Raw genomic sequence first — 16,448 nt, 5'->3', positions numbered from 1 at the left:
ATGTTCCCTAAATAGAATGTAGTTCCTTATTCCATATTCTTGCAAAATATCACCGATCAACTAAATTCAATCAGCAATCACAGCCTAAACCCATTTTAAGAATTCACATTTTTATTGCCAGCAATTACATCCCTATCTTCATACAAAGTGCTGTTCCAGATAAAAAGGTAAATAAAATGGGAAATTTATGAACCTAACTTCAAAAAAATTATGCCAGAGCAATGATGAAGATTATTCCTTAGACACACAATAAATTAATATTTTAAAATCAAATTAGTTACTCAATACAAAAAGATTTCAAAAAAGTTTTAAGGCATCAGGTCAAATAGTAAACTTCAATTTCTCTAAAAAGTACAGAGAAATGTAGGCAGAGAGCTAACTTTTTACAACTTTTAATGAATCAAACTTTAATGCTAAGATGTCATGAGATAGAATGCTAAGGTGGACATCTATTTTAGTTACTAGATAACAGACCTACGAAGTCTGAAAAAAAAAGAATCTTTTTTGGCTTTCACTCATCCCAAAACTTTCTGAAATTCCCTTGATTTTGACATGAGTTAGCTACGCTGATCCAATAAGTGCCTGTGTTCCTTGTGATATGAGCAAGCATTAAGTTCCAATTTAACTGTATCTCACAATGCATGCAATAGAAATACTTATCGATACTATCACTTGGCACAAGCTCAAACTATTTCCATTTCCTCCACTGATTATTTGTGCTTTATCCTCAACTTATAACAAGAAATCATGGTTCACTTCCTATTCAGATCTCCTTTTCCAAAAAAAAACTTCCCTGATCTCTACTCATTATAAGCCATGTTATTGTACATGTTACTTCACCAATTATGATATATCATACATAGTAAAAATTTTATTGCCTGAGTACTGCAAGTATGAACTTCAAACGTTTACACTTCAATATTAAATACATTTTTAGCAAAAAAATCTCAAACTTGCAACAAAACTTTCTTACTTTGCTGTATAGCATCACAGCCTAAGATGCAGAGAAAGCAGGAGACAAGTTTTGCTCAAACAGAAAGTGGTTAACTTTAAAAATATCAAACAACGTGAATTATTTTCATGAAAATGTAACATTAAAAAAATTTGCTTCTCTCAACTTGGTTAGGACTATCAGCATTTTTTAATAAAAATAACAATATGATTAGGACAGATTCTAGAGATATAGACACACCTCCTGTGGACATCTATCATAAAAAAAGTTATTTTCCTCAGGAGAGCCATTGAGACAAATACGTCTCTGAGGATGAGCAATGGACTGCTAAAAAATCTAAACTTTTAGGAAGTATTAGAACGTTGGCCCTGTAATAATTTCTTATATTCGAGAGGTAGGTTATAATCTTAGCTATCCCCACATGTGTCCATCTTTGAAAAAACCTTTCTCAGCCGTAAAATGCCAGATTTGTTAATTGATACAGAGCCACTCATCTGAGCCACCCTGCCTAGATCATTCGACTGATTTGGTCATCCTTGGCTGATGAACTGGATCGGAGTTCTTGCCATCACTGCTTGTGTCTTCCTCATCGGAATAGTCCTCATCATGGTTGTGTGTCACTCTCCTTGGTGTCTCGGGCCTTGCGTGCGGAACCAGGCTATGACTCCTTTCCAAAACCTGTTGAAACAGACTCAATGTCAATGGAGGGAATCTTTCGAGTTGATGGATGAGTTTGCCTCTAGGTTCAGTTTAGCTATGAAGTCTTATTGGAGGCTTAGCCTAATTAAATCTTTTCAAAGAAAAAAAATCAATATCTATACAATACATTAAATCTGGTTATAAAATAGGTGTAAGGGGATGGAGTTTACTCACATGTTATAGGCAACTGACGTTATTATGGGAAACTTTTTGGGAAATAAAGAAAAAACTTCTAAAGCTAAATTTTGCCACAAATTTGTTTGCTTGATACAATTTTGAAATATTATTTTTTCATAAAAAGTATGATCCATGCTTTATTTCAATGGAAGTTACTAAAATAATCTGATATTGAGCAGCAGTTGATAGGATGAATGTATCAAAAAAGTTACCCAAGAGTAGCAATCAAAATTATAAGGTTATGACTTTTGCTGGTATATCAGAAACAGCAGTTTAGTGGGGCACGTAATGAGGGTTTTTACTGTATTGGCAGACTAAAGACAGAATATATATCTTTACCTCTGCATATTATTTTTACCATTTTCTGACAAATCTGCCCATTTTGCCCCTAGTATCTTGGAATATGTAGCCTGTGTTTAGGTTTAGGGAAGGATCAGCAGAAATAGACACACAATTCCATGTTCTGAGTGGTAGAACTAAAACCCACAAACCTAGGATCAACAAGCGAGGACTTTACTCCACCGCCACAGGGGCTGACTATGCACAAACATGACATAGGGGGTAGTGCAGATGACCATCTAAGCATTGTAATACTTCAATATAATTGGCGTACTGAGGTTCCACACCATCTTGCATGAATTCTCAAATTATAGAAATTATTTCTTGAAAATGATTTCAAACATTTCAATGAAAAGGATTTAAAAGATGCGGAAAAAGCATAAACAGAAACAAAAGCACAAATTGCTGAGAAATTGATCATGAATGGATCATTTGTTGATTCCGATTATCCTTTTGGACTTTCTTCTCCACAGGGATGGATAATATCATTGAACCTCCAATGTAAACAACTGCATCACCTCATCACACTTACCTTAGGCTTGGAACTTGCGTCTGCTTCCTCTTGGTCCAAGAAGTAAGGTCTTGAACGTGATATCATGGGACTCTCCATCACAAACCTCTGCTCATGAGCCACCGTAGATTCATGGGGCATCTGCAATTGGAGAAATTTGCAGTTGAAGGGCATGTATGTTGTATGTACTTCAACATATGTATTCCACAGCATAGTATCCCAACAATAGCTTTTAATTGAGAGAGCCACAGGCTGTTTGTCATAAAAACCTACAACCCTGTTCAAGAATATTGTATTATTATTCTCCTAGATATGATTTAACACTTGGCTATACACAAATCAATTTTAAAAATAGCGAAAGAATTATATTTCTAATGATGGACTTTCTGTTACTGTAAAATCTTGGACCTATAGTATATAATAGTTACCCTGACATTTTATATAAATATGAAACCCTCAACATACAAAGCATTGCTCTTACTCAGATACATACTTTTGAATGTGCAAGGGAACATAAAATATTCTAAATTATTTTCGAATGGAGCAATAATGATAGCCTAAATTTACTGTTTCACCAAAAAATACAGAAAATCTAGTGATCTGGTGCTAGAAAAAAATTCAAAGAGATCTGAGTCATGGAAATAAAATATAGCTTGTTGTCACATTGACTTAGAAGTCAATTTGAAAACAGTGACACAAGCTTTAATACAGATATGGAACTTTCATTTACAGGTAAAATACAATGAAATTCATTTCAACTTCATCCAAAATACAATATGTACAAGTAACCAACAGTTTAAACACATATTGAATCATGCTTGACTTATTGGATTTTTTTAGCCTCAAACATTTGCAGCAATACTTACGAGCATAGCTGGTGCTCTAAACATGTAACTGAAAGGGTAATAAATTAAGTTGAGGAATGTGGCAGCATAAATGTCAGCGTAGCGAACAACTTGTGAAGAAAAGAATGTTTGTCGAGATCCAGATCGGAACAGACTTCCCATCATGCCATAAGCCATATCCATCTTATGGGTAACATCCCTGATGGAATTCCTCAACTTTGATATGTCCGGCTTTTCCAATGTGCTGCTGTCGAGGTTCCTGGAAATAGAATGATAGCCATGGTAATAATGATTGAAGACAACATGTCAAACCAAGCTACTTAAAACACAAATATGATTTTTTTTGACGACTTACAATGTCACCGGTACATATGTGATCTCTGGGAACAATAAAAATTATCATTAAGTACTATTATTTAAAAATTTAATATTATCAGGAATGATGCGTTTTTTCATATTTTATTTAGTTCATCAGCCACTAAAGTTGAACATCCTTAGTCATAAGAGAAGTATTAAGTCCCTTCTTACAGCAGAGATATCAATAAAGGCCATATTAGTACCCAACTTATGACTCAATATGAAAATAAAGCCACATTAATAGAACAGATTTACAGTACTATTTCTCCAAATATAGTGCCCTAGTTAATTTTTGCGGCTTGATTTTTGAAAAAAAATGTCTAATGTTCCAAGCAAGCCTTAAAGCTTTAGATTTTCAACATGTTAGGTATTCATGGTAGAAAACTAAATATTTATACTACCATACCAACAAATATTGTGCCTAATTAGGTGATTGATATTTTAAAATGCATTCTCTAGCATAAAATTTTCAGGGCATTTTATCTTAGGTTGAGGTTGTGTAGTCAATTATGTATACATCCTAATATAGCTCCTTTCCTTGGTATATTTTTGAAATGAAAGAAGACAAAGACATGATGTTGAATTTGTGACAGTAGTATAATAATGTGCATAGTAATTGTTTTGAACGAGCAAATAAGTCAAATCGAAAAAGGTCATAGCATCAGAAAACACCGCTGAAATGCTGTCAAAACTACACATAGTTCAACACTGATCAACATGGAGGACATCCTGAAAAATGAGCTGTATCTGACAACTCTTTATTGGTGCATTTGACTGCTCTTCATGTCATTTCTGAAGCAATTCTTAGGGAGCATCGTATTCATTACACAAACCCAAGAAAGCTTTGATAGCATTCTACAGTAAAAATAACAATATTTTATACAAAAAAATTAAAAGTAAATTGATAGAATGGCTTAAAAGATTGATTGAAGAAAATGATTACCCAAAGGACAGCTGAAGGCAAATCAACATCACTTTGGTGCTCAATGTTTCTATATAAGTTCATTCAGCTTGAAAACATCATTACCCCAGCGGATGATACATTTGCCGGTAAAGGAGTTGCTTCCACAAGTTTAGGACTTCCAAGCACTCCAAATATAGGTGTTATAGGGAATGAAGATCAAAAAATCTCTCTCAAAAGGTTCATTTATCAATTCACATCTACTTGTGGATGGCAATTACCTGGATGAAATATTTGGAAGTTGCTCACATTATTCTCCTTTGATACTCTGTATAATCCACAATATATGGTCAACGGAGCACAGTGATTGCTTGTGCATGGCACATATTTTCTAAATTATGAATTTGGAACCCAAAATTTTGCACTGAACCACCTAAATAAAATATATACAGCTCTACTAAGGTCACTGAAAATCAGGAAGCTGGAATGCCTCATTTTTGGTGTTTAACAAAAAATTGTTATCTTTACAAATAAATTGGAAACTCAGGTGCACTTCATTACACAGGTGTACCTTAATCTGCTTTTTAGACAAAGAGCAAAGTTGTAGGTTTCAATTCGACTTAACTTTACCGCAACCCCAGTGACATCAAGGCAAAATTAGCAGTGCCGGAACGCACTTTCCTTAACTTTTTTTAGAAGTGGGTGTGTTTTTTTTATTGCTAGTTACTATATAAGTTTTATTACAATTTTTATTTTGGTAACGAATACATATATATTACAAATTTTTAGGCACCAAAATTGATAAAGTGTTATTTGAGTATGTATTACGTCCTTTGTCAACCAGTGCCGGAACTGCATTCCGGCACATTCCTGCACCATGACACCACTGCGCAACCCCCTCTCCAAACCACAAAACAGATGAAATTCAGACCTAGACTTACTTGTACATATCTCCCAGCATCACATCCAAGCCTTGCAGCTCAGCGAACAAATGGCACTTGTCTGTCCACACATGCAATTCCTGAACTAATTCTGGGACAATTAGGAATGTTCTCCAGCCTCTTATCTTCTTGGACTTCAGGATGTCACCAAAAATGTGGTCTCCTATGTAGAGGACATCCTTTCCCTTGGCTTTGATTAGCTCAGTGAAAACATCACATGAGCCTAAAGGGAAAAGAAACAAAACATATTTAGGTAATAGAAGAAAAACAAATAAGCTCGTTATATTGCAGATTAGAGTGAGTCCTCATTCTACGTCACCCTGTTTAACATCATTTCGCGATAACGTCACGAAAATTTTGAGACCGTCATTCGTTTATCGCACCTACGCTTCGTGATAACGTCAAGTCTTTTAAATTTCACGCGAAAAAAAAGGCGAAGCGGCGGTCGTTGCAGGTTGTTCGTTTTGTGGGTGGTAATACAGTCAGTCTAAGCAAAGTGTAAAACGGTGTATTTTTTCTTAATTGCGATTACGGTTTTAGCAAAAATTTCTGCAAAATGAATTCTTGCGTAGGTCGCAAGGTTTTACTTGACATAATGGTTTTCAGGAACCTAAAAAGTGATTTCAAGGCATTTTTCCGTGTAGAGCTCAGAGTTTTTATCGTCACTTTTTTTGCCGAGTTCACAATAATTTAATAAGGCGACGCTCGCCCGGGCGACCACCATAGCGAAGCCGAAAAGCAAATGCTGGAAGATACAAAAATGGAGAAGGATTTACGTCACTGCTGCTATTGTCGTCGATGAAGACAGGAACTCGTATTTATGCGATAGTTTGGCATTCCACCGAAAAAAATGCCCCAGATATAATACGCTAACATTATTTTCGCGTAGGAATTGTGAGGTCTAGGAGCCGATATTCACTTTTTACATTGTTTTTAATGGGATATTATGCTTCGATTAACGTCATTTCATTTATCGTCACATTTTTCAGGAACGGTAAGTGACGTTAAACGAGGACTCACTGTATTTCATTTCTCTTAATCAGTGCTTCTTCAGCCATTCAGTAGAATTTTAAAGAAGTAAAACTCCGATACCCCATGAAAAGTATCGAAAATGATCAGTGAACTACTTCGTCTTAAAGAAAGTTAAAAAAATCCTATGAGTGCATTTCGGAAGAAATAAGTTGGCGGATACTATCCCTTAGAGCCAGAAAGAGGGAAATCATGCATTTTATGGAATCTTGATATAATTCTTTCATATCAGTTTTGGGCATTATGATCCATTGAATTTTAGTACAAGGATTTTTACTAACTATAGTATAGTTTTCTAAACTACCGTAAATATACTTACTTACTGAATTATTTGTACTTGAAACTATTTTGTGGAATAATTTAATAAAACCATGGCAAGAGGCAAAAAATTGTGATTATTGTAGAACATAATTCGCATTAAAAACATTCTAGATTGATACACGTGAGCATACCTATAAACCTGGATTGTAAAATAAAACAAAACAGTGAAATAACTTGCCTCCAGAATACACCTGTCCTTTATGGAGAGGCCCCATGTGATTTCCAATTTTAAGTGCACCAGTGACTGTATCCACCTGCCTTAAAATAGTTCCTTCTCCAAAAAACAAAGGCTTCCTGGCATCGACCACAATGTAATCAAAGTAGGTCTTCCAATTTCGATGTGGCTCCTCAGGCTAAATATTTAAAACAAACAGGCAAACAGAAGCGATTAATCATTTGCTAGAATACATGGATGAATAAAAGGAAAGATAATTGCACAACAATCTGCAAAGTCATGCCCAGTAAAATTTTACACTAAGGCAACTGATAGAAATCATAAAACTTATATCTGCCAGTGTTTAGAAGTTTAAAGCAGTTTTGATTTGAAAATCGATACAGGATTTATTTTCAGCTCCACGTTTTTCAGTTAAATATATTAATTCTACAAAAATCATGCCATTTGAGATGGTAATTTGAAACTGCATGTATATATTTCACACAATTAATGTGGCAAGCTAAATTTTAATTCATTATAAAAATTCAATAGTAATAATGATTCAATGAAAGTAAAAATTCCATATTTAATAATTCATTACAAATACAAATACTTTTTCATGTCAACAAGGTAAATAAAAAATGAATGTCACCTAAAATTTTCATTCTAGAGACTAAAATATAAGAAGCTCGATAACTTGCTGAATCTACATTTGAATAATTAGGAATAAGATGGGTGTCTGAAGTGCACAAAATGAAGAGTGTTGGTACTTAATTAAATATTGACAGCTAACACAAAATATATCGTAATGATGCATGGCAGAGTTCATAAAGCAACTTCCTTGGATAGCATTGCCAAAATGTATCTTCAATTGGACAAGTGTTCATGAATAATGTGGTCCCTTCCACCAAATAGGCGCTTCTTTCAAAACGGCGGAAATGCCATTAGGACATAAAAACACAGATGCAAAGAGATTCAAATTTTACCTCTATGCCTTTAAGTCCAACACAAGGAGGTTGGCCAAATGGATTCAAGAGGCTCACAGATATTCATCTTGCGTCTATCAAAGTAAGCTGAGTAGCCGCAAAGCATGCTGAAAATACCAAGTATCTCAAGCCCACACAAACTTCGTCAAAATTACTCCCGCTTTGAAAAAGCAGGCAAAGAGAGACAATATTAGGACACAGGAAATGACTAGGTCCTGCATATATTCATGTATAAATAGAAAAATTTTCATTTAGGACATTATAATCAAAGCATTTCTGCAAAACTAAAATGCATTGATGAAACATGCGGAAGAAGACTACTTGGAAAGTTTCTAATACTCCTATAAGGAAATTCAAAACATTTTTTCATAAAAACATGCTGCTGTGTGTTCAAAGACCTCTCTACATGCTAAGAAATTATGCAAAAATTACTATTGTACATGAAATGTGGAATTTAAATATCATTAGAAAATAATTTGAATGTCAGAGAGCTAATGAATGATCTCTGCATAACAATTGCAATTAGGATGCAAAATATTCCTCGTCTATCCTTGCAAAGTTCAACTGCGTACTTTCTATGGTGGTAATGATATTGAAAAATACTCGGAAAGTTCTCTAACATGAACACAACATAATCAAGGTTGCCTTAAATGGATGCAGAAATATACCACATAACATTCTATGTTCAAAAATGATTCAGAGGAAAACAGAGGGGTGAAAAACCTTTGAGAATGCACGGCAAAATGAGGGAAACATATTTTTAAAATTCTCAATCCCAGAGAGGATGAACATGAAGCACATTGAGCATGAACTTAAAGAGGCACAGGAATAATCATGACGGCTGGGGCAAAGCTGAAGACAACACTACAACTAGCCACCAAGGCAAGCCAGGGAAGATGGCATACGGTCGAATTGCAAAGCAGCCACAGCAATATGGGAACAATGGGCACATTCAGGGGGAGTGAGTACTTGGAGCTCTTGCTTGCCTCGGAAATTCGAAGACCACAAATTAGCATATTCTCAGCCTTCCTGAATGGAATATTTTGACTCCAAGGCCTACCATACACGTTCCGTCCTGGCCCCAAGGCCGGGCCTTGAGGCCGGAACTGCGTAGTTTGGCCGGAGCCTCAGGCCTACCATACTCGTTCAGTTTGGCCTCAAGGTCTGGACTGTACAGTCCCGGACTGAAGGCAGAACTGACAGTGTGTGGCAATTCCTTGAGGCAGATTGTCGGCTGGACGGCAGCCGGATGGGAATCCAATGAGGTCCGGTCCATTATCACTTGGCCTTGAGGCCGGACCTCACTGGATTCCCATCCGGCTGCCATCCAGCCGACAATCTGCCTCAAGGAATCGCCACACACTGTCAGTTCTGCCTTCCATCGGGGACTGTACAGTCCAGGCCTTGAGGCCAAACTGAACGTGTATGGTAGGCCTATATTTTTAGGTATTTTAATCACCTAGCAACACACCTCCTCCTAGAACTAATAACTAAGCAATGTTTGGACAGGGAATGAGTTAATTCCACTTTTCTTTGATTCCAATTCCGATTCTTTCAAATCAATTCTCGATTTTGATTCCATCGATTCTTATTCATACTAAAAGGTGGAATAATGATTTGTCAGTAGCATTGCTGTCGTTAAAATTAAGAAATTGAATGGAATAAAATAAAAGAGACAATTAAGTGGCCCAAAAAGTATATTTATTAAAAATCGCAAATTGGAATCGTAGTAATATTTATATCCTCAGCTTTAATAAATAAAAGACACTTTAACTGTTTCAGATATAGATTACAAACTTAATAAGGTACAGTGCAGAATGGCTCAGGACTTAAAGTGATCGATTCTTGATACCAATTCCATGCCTGAGAATTGGTGGAATTGAGAATTGACCTTTGAAATCAACTCATCCTTAATTTGGACCAATCAGCGATGAGTGCTGAGGAGAGTAGCAGCGAAAAAAAAAAAAAAACACTCCAAGAAATGACTGAGTACTGACGCTGAGCTGCTATGCAGCAGTTGCATTCAGGGGGAAATTCTAAAACTGATGTGATAGAGGTCATTCTCCCTGCAAGTGCCCATTCATTCCTCATTCTATAATGGGATATTTTGTGTGGAGAGGAAACATGAACTCTAGCTTGATTTCATCACCAACCTCGGCATCACTCATGTGCATGATTCAAAGTGGAATTCGCAAGGAGGATAAAAAGACACACTGGGTTGGCCCTATCTCGCAGATTCAGAATTAGGTAATTACAATGTAGCTTATTCAGAGGACATAGCTACTACCTAAATGCCCCCTTTCGGATGGCTATGTTTGCACACCGATGGGTTGGATACAAAGGTACTATTACCCGGCTGCTGAGAGTTGTCCGATGACAGAAGGCTATGGTTCGGGGTAGGGGGCAAGGTTGCCAGGTAAGACAGGGAAACATCCACGTCACATATAAACAAAAGGCTTCCGCAAAGAAAGGAGCCGGAAGGGAGGACCAGCGTGAAGGACCCAAAGGAAGAATCCCTTGTTTGGTGATTTGAAGAAAGGGCTTGTTTTGGTGCTACATATGTACGTGACAATGTGACAACTAGGCGAGGGTCTGAGGTGCGTTTGGGGGACAGTGATTGGCTGCAAACCTTGCTGGTGCAGGGTCTCCACCCCTCCTTTTGCACTGCCATCGGACAACTCTCACCGGCCGGACTGTAGGTATATTAATCATATTTCTCTGAAGCTTTGGAGAGGAAGGGTATATGCATGTATACAGGGTAAGAGTTCACTCAGAAATTAATGATTACGTGTTCATACAAAGAGATAAGATAGGCATAGAAATATGACAAGTATGAAATTCTTGTGTGATTTATGATGTAATGGTCAGAACCATTATGCACTGAGGCAAGTCTGGTTGTTGGGCGTCAGTCATTCATCATGCAATAGTGAACATGTGGCTAAGTTAGTAGTTTAATAGGTCTTATTTAATCAACCTTGTATACTGAAGACATTTATAAGAATATTACAGAAATACAATGTGGTCCCACACATTTTTCATGAGTAAATGAACGATATTGTGATGATCTGAACGAAATACTCTCTATGAGAAGACTAATGAATGAATGAATAACCTAGAAAAAATGTAACCTAAGAACTGGAGAAGACATTTAAAATGAATTTTTGGCTTAGATTTCTTGCCATAGAATAAGAACGGTTAAGAAAATCATTTAAATTGACCAGGATTCAAACCATAATTGGGAGATCCCTGTTCGAATCTTGGTCAAGGGAAATAATTTTTTTCTCTAAGGAATTTTCACACAGGAGATCAGCTTTAAATCCCAGTAAAGGTCTCATTCTGAGGATTTTTTTCAGGTTTCTAATACATTCATCCATAATAAATACGTTTTTTGGTTATAACTAAAGTATAAATGGAAAAAATTGTTAATTGGTATACGTTTCTAATAAAGCCTATAGTAAATGAAACTGAAGAATCATAATCAAATTGCTTTAAAATTTTCATGTATGTAATCCTTTAACTCCATAAACTTAAGTCAAACGGACTACTCCATTCAAATTTCATTCCTCCCTGGTTTGATCCATTCCATGGGTCTTCCTGTGCCCCTCTTAAACCTTCAGGTTTTTCACTCGACTGAACTACACTTTATCAGGCATTATTATTTAAGTTTTTGGCAAGCAAGATTGACAAAAAAAACTACCATCATGACTTCCAAAGCAGTTCAAATTTTGAGACACCATCTAATGATGTGCCAAAAAAAAAGATGCCATCATAATTACATATCGCAACTTACCCCCTCTGCAGAGTTGGACTGCGCAATTAAAATGAAGGGAAAATACCATAAATTCTTTGACATGAATACCTATGCAAAATTTGGTGCAAGAAAGTTCAATGCCTTATTAATTGCGGCTTCATGAATCAACAAGATAATTAAAAAAGGACTCACCCTTGCCCCATGAGGGAAATCAAAAAGGTAGGTCATTATCTTGTCAGTAAATAAATATTCACTGTTAGTGAGTAAAAATACTTTGGCCCCACTCTCTCTTATCCTGCTCAAGAACATTGGAAGCCTAGGGTCTTTCTTCACATACTCATCCAAGCCCTCGATTGTTTTAGCTTTGAGATCACCCTGCAAATAAAAAATGGAGAAAATTGCTTTCAAAATAATTATAAATTGTCACAACACAAGACCATCAGTTTGGGGAATTACATATTACTAAAATTAAACTGGAATGGCTATGGGAATAATGTACACGTTTGAACTGAAATATTTCTTGAAATTGAAATTGATTCCAAATTTGAATTGAAGTGGATACATGAAATATTGAAAAGACCAAGAGTAAAAAAACATAAAATAAGTTGGCGATGGAAAAATACTCTACCATTGTTGCTTTGACGAAAGCAAGCGAAATGCAAATGCAAGAACTTTGTCATGCAAAAATATTTCTGAATACTTATTAGCTAAATCAGATTAATCTCAGCACAAAGCATACCTAAGGTAAGTAACATGAGTAAATAGTTTAACCTGGAGGAAGATCAGGAAGGAGGGACAGGGGGAAAACTGCCCTCAAAACAAATAGGGCGATTCCATGCGTCACGGACTGACCGTCACAATGCGTTTTTGAACTTTTAAGAACACACGTAACGCAAACCAACTGACATACAAAACTTTTTCAACTTCCAAATTGCTGCACAATGGTGTGGAGTTTAACTTTGGTTGATAAACTACTTTGTCTTGAAAAATACAGGACTTACGTGACTTAAAATTCACTGTCACGGACTAACAAAAATGAAACGAACTTTCCGCTAAGAGTAAAACCTCTAAGGTTTTCTCTGAAACAAAGAGTGATCAGAGTTTCAGTAAAATATATCTCAGAACACCAAATGCAAATTTCATAATGCTGCAAAGCCCATTACAATAACTGATTTTACAGAGGAGTAATTCCTCTTGAAAAGCATCGTCACGGACTGACCAGAAATGTCACAGACTGACTTTTGTGATTTCCTTCTGGTATAAATTTATTCACTGCCAAAAATTTTTACAAAATAACGTCTTTAATTCAAAATAAACAAAACAAATTTGTGCAAAAACCCATAAAATCATTCAAAATAATGAACGAACCTCAAATTAGAAAACATTTATTAATACCGTGGACATAAAAGTCAATTAGCGAAACAGATGTTTTTTGCGCGTAGATGACTCATTAAATTTAGTATGTGGCTAAAAACTATGGTGAGCACATAAAGAATTTCTCTTATCACAGACACACGCGACTCATGCAAGACTTAATAACGAAAGTCTAGACTTTATAGCACAAATTTTGATCGATATCAGAGCCTCCAACCACTTTTTTTATTTAACCTGTCAGTATGACATTTACGTGGAATTGCTCAATAATGTACAATGGGAAAATGTTAATGCAAAGTCACTGGTATATAAATTCGGCAAGCACAGTAGGTAACTATCTACTTGAAGTCCATTATTGAAAAATTAGCCAACATCAGGTTTTCATACAACCAGGAATATTTTAACTTCACATCCTTTGAACTAAAGGAAATCAATCAATGCATATGTCAGCATGCTAAAAAATCAACCACGAAATCTTGATCCTCTTTCTCACATTATGTGTTTGCCAACTTCTAACCTGAAGTGAGGTGACTATTTCTGGGGTATCTGTGAACAGAACCAACGTAAGTATCATCGACAGGCCTTTAACGTACAGTAATTCCTGTGGCAGAGAGGGTAAAAACTGAGGACCGGAGGGCCAACAGATCAAATCTTAGTAGAAGACAATGGGATTGGCTGCACTTCTAATGTGGACCTTTTTTTGGACATAAAATCTTTGCCGAACAGAGCAGAAAGTCTGCTCCGCAAAGACAAAATGGGTTTATCTCTTTGCGATGCATTGATTGATTTTCACTGGTGCATATAGCATTCATTTTTAAAATAAGCGCTTGCTTAAACTTAAACTTTCCATGGGTAAATTTTTTGTAGAAGAGCTTCTTAAAAATGAGAGTTGCCCACAAATACAAGTTGACCAATATTTTATCCATTTTGAGACATTACTGGTTTTTTATAAAATCTCACACCCCACACACAAAGCTTAGCACTCAAAAGTTGTCCAAATTCCTCAAAGAATTTCTGAGTCAGCAGCTTCCTGCTTCTGAACACAAAATTCATTGATTTTGTAAAGTGCAAAGGCTTAAGTTATGTGAAATATATGCAAAAATAATGGCATAAATAATAATTTCTAATATTAATTGAAAATCTTTGCATAAAATAATCCAAAAAATTCTTACATGAATATGAACCCAGTCGACAGCATTCCTCACATCTTGGAATATCGATCTAAATGACATGAAGAGATCACCTCCTTTCACACCAGTTTTCTCCCTAAAAATAAATTTAAAAAATTAATTAACATAAAAAGTAAACGCTTCTACATTTAACCCAAATTACATGTGCCAATGAAGAAGTGTAACATGCGAATACAGTCACTGAATCCAAGTCTAGAATAACAGATAGAGAATGAATTTTGCGAGGAAAATGCTTCTGCTGAATATTAAAATCACTTACATGATTTCAAACATAGCTCATACATTACCTATTCAAAATTCAAAGATTATAACGATTTACAAGAGAAAAATGAATCAATTAATTAATATGACTATTGGTTGCAGGGGTGCAGCTAGGAATTAAGGCTACGGAGGTTTTAGGCACAACTAACACTGGGGGGTCTGAGGGTGTGGAACACCCGCCAGGGTACATAGGAGGTGCAGGTATCTTCCCCCAGAAATGTTTTGAGATAAATGGTTCAAAATGGTGAGTTTTATAACCTTTGGAGGGATATTTTATTAATCCTCACACTATTTTATAAGTAATATTAATCCAATTAAGTAAAATAGATTTAACTTTAAAAAATCTCTGAGTTCTGTGGGGGTTTTATCCCTCATAACCTCCCCTTGCTGTGCCACGGATTGGTTGTGGCTGAGCATGGTGGTTTTAGAGTTTGCTCCAAGTCTGAATGAGTGAACTCCAAAACTTGCACCAGAGAAAGCCAGCGGAATAGTAAACATATGACGCATTGAGAATTGATGATGGTGAGGTTAATTGGTATAGAACTCAGTAAAAACCAAGAAAAGTGAAAAGCTGTGATGATAACGTTCTTGGGTTAGCATGGCCGAGGGATGACTGCAATAATAACTAAGGCAAAAAGTAGATGCCACTCATGAGTGACAGTGATAGCAGCAATAGCCATTTATTCTACATGAGTGATAGCAGTTTCCTTTCTTTGAACATGTACATGGATGACCTAGGAGTATGTTAGAGCAAGCTAGAATCATAAATAAAATTTTCATATTTCTTTAGGCCGTTTTACAACGGGCATATCATTGCACAGGTTAGCACTGAAAGCATTTGTTGAAATTGCAAGAATGCAAGCTCAGAATTAGAGCAGGAGTTATTTTGCCATCTCGCATACATGCATTCTAGCAATTCACCTCTTTACATGATACAATTTTGACTGCGCCTTCGTACATCCGTCAGATTGCACAATGACGTACCCTGTGTAATACGGCTTTTACACCATTAATAATTTTATGCACAATCAATACCATTTGCAGCAATGGCATAGCAAGGGAGGAGGTCCGGGGGGTCTGGACCCCCCAAGATATATAAAACACAATTATTTTGCTTCATCATAAAAGGAAACAAAATATTGAAAAATTATGAATTCATAAAATATTTCTGCAAAAAATGAAGTTTTTTCGATCATCATAATTGTTAAAATTAGTTTAAAACCTTCTACTTAGTACCATGTTTTCCAAAAGTTTCCCCCGGACTCCCCCCACCCCCCCTCCGAACGAAATTCCTGGCTACGCCACTTATTAGCACCTCCAGAAGTATCCACTACCACTAGAAAAATAATAAAGCTAACACAAGCAACCTTGGATGATTTCAGATTGGTTCATCTTGAATCCAACTCACATTAACTTATGTACATACATAAGTCATACATGTGTTACTAAATTTGTGTGCTGTGCCCTACTTTCAGGGGAAATAAGGTGAAACGTGCAACAAAAATGAAAGAGATAGAAAATATTGCAGTTTCCAGTCAATCATTCATCACACTCCACCTGAAATAACCAGTTAAAGAACAAGCAACTTCGTAATGTTAACCAGCAAATTTCTGGCAATTCCACCCTTGTTTTATCTCACGTTGCCTAATAGTCCACTTGA

At 36.0% G+C, this 16,448-nt stretch overlaps 1 protein-coding gene across 7 annotated transcripts in view; it reads right to left on the bottom strand.

The window, feature by feature from the left end:
* Positions 1-395: 395 nt before the first annotated feature.
* LOC124156169 (cytosolic purine 5'-nucleotidase) overlaps positions 396-16,448 on the bottom strand; it is a 207,768-nt gene continuing 191,715 nt past the window's right edge. For 6 of the 7 annotated variants that reach the window (XM_046530534.1, XM_046530535.1, XM_046530530.1 and 3 more), the window contains 8 exons: positions 14,510-14,603; positions 12,156-12,338; positions 12,003-12,020; positions 7,251-7,425; positions 5,723-5,945; positions 3,545-3,782; positions 2,700-2,819; positions 396-1,630 (listed from right to left, as the gene is read on the bottom strand). In XM_046530534.1, the coding sequence (XP_046386490.1) occupies positions 1,466-1,630; positions 2,700-2,819; positions 3,545-3,782; positions 5,723-5,945; positions 7,251-7,425; positions 12,003-12,020; positions 12,156-12,338; positions 14,510-14,603 (1,216 nt within the window). In that variant the 3' untranslated portion in view covers positions 396-1,465. The remainder of the gene's footprint in view (positions 1,631-2,699; positions 2,820-3,544; positions 3,783-5,722; positions 5,946-7,250; positions 7,426-12,002; positions 12,021-12,155; positions 12,339-14,509; positions 14,604-16,448) is intronic. The other variant, XM_046530531.1, reaches the window with a different exon arrangement.

The sequence above is a fragment of the Ischnura elegans genome, chromosome 3 (genome assembly GCF_921293095.1).
Source record: "Ischnura elegans chromosome 3, ioIscEleg1.1, whole genome shotgun sequence".
NCBI classification, from domain to species: Eukaryota; Metazoa; Arthropoda; class Insecta; order Odonata; family Coenagrionidae; genus Ischnura; species Ischnura elegans.
The sequence above is the reverse complement of the archived record's forward strand: the minus strand, read 5'-3'. Positions and strand labels throughout refer to the sequence as shown.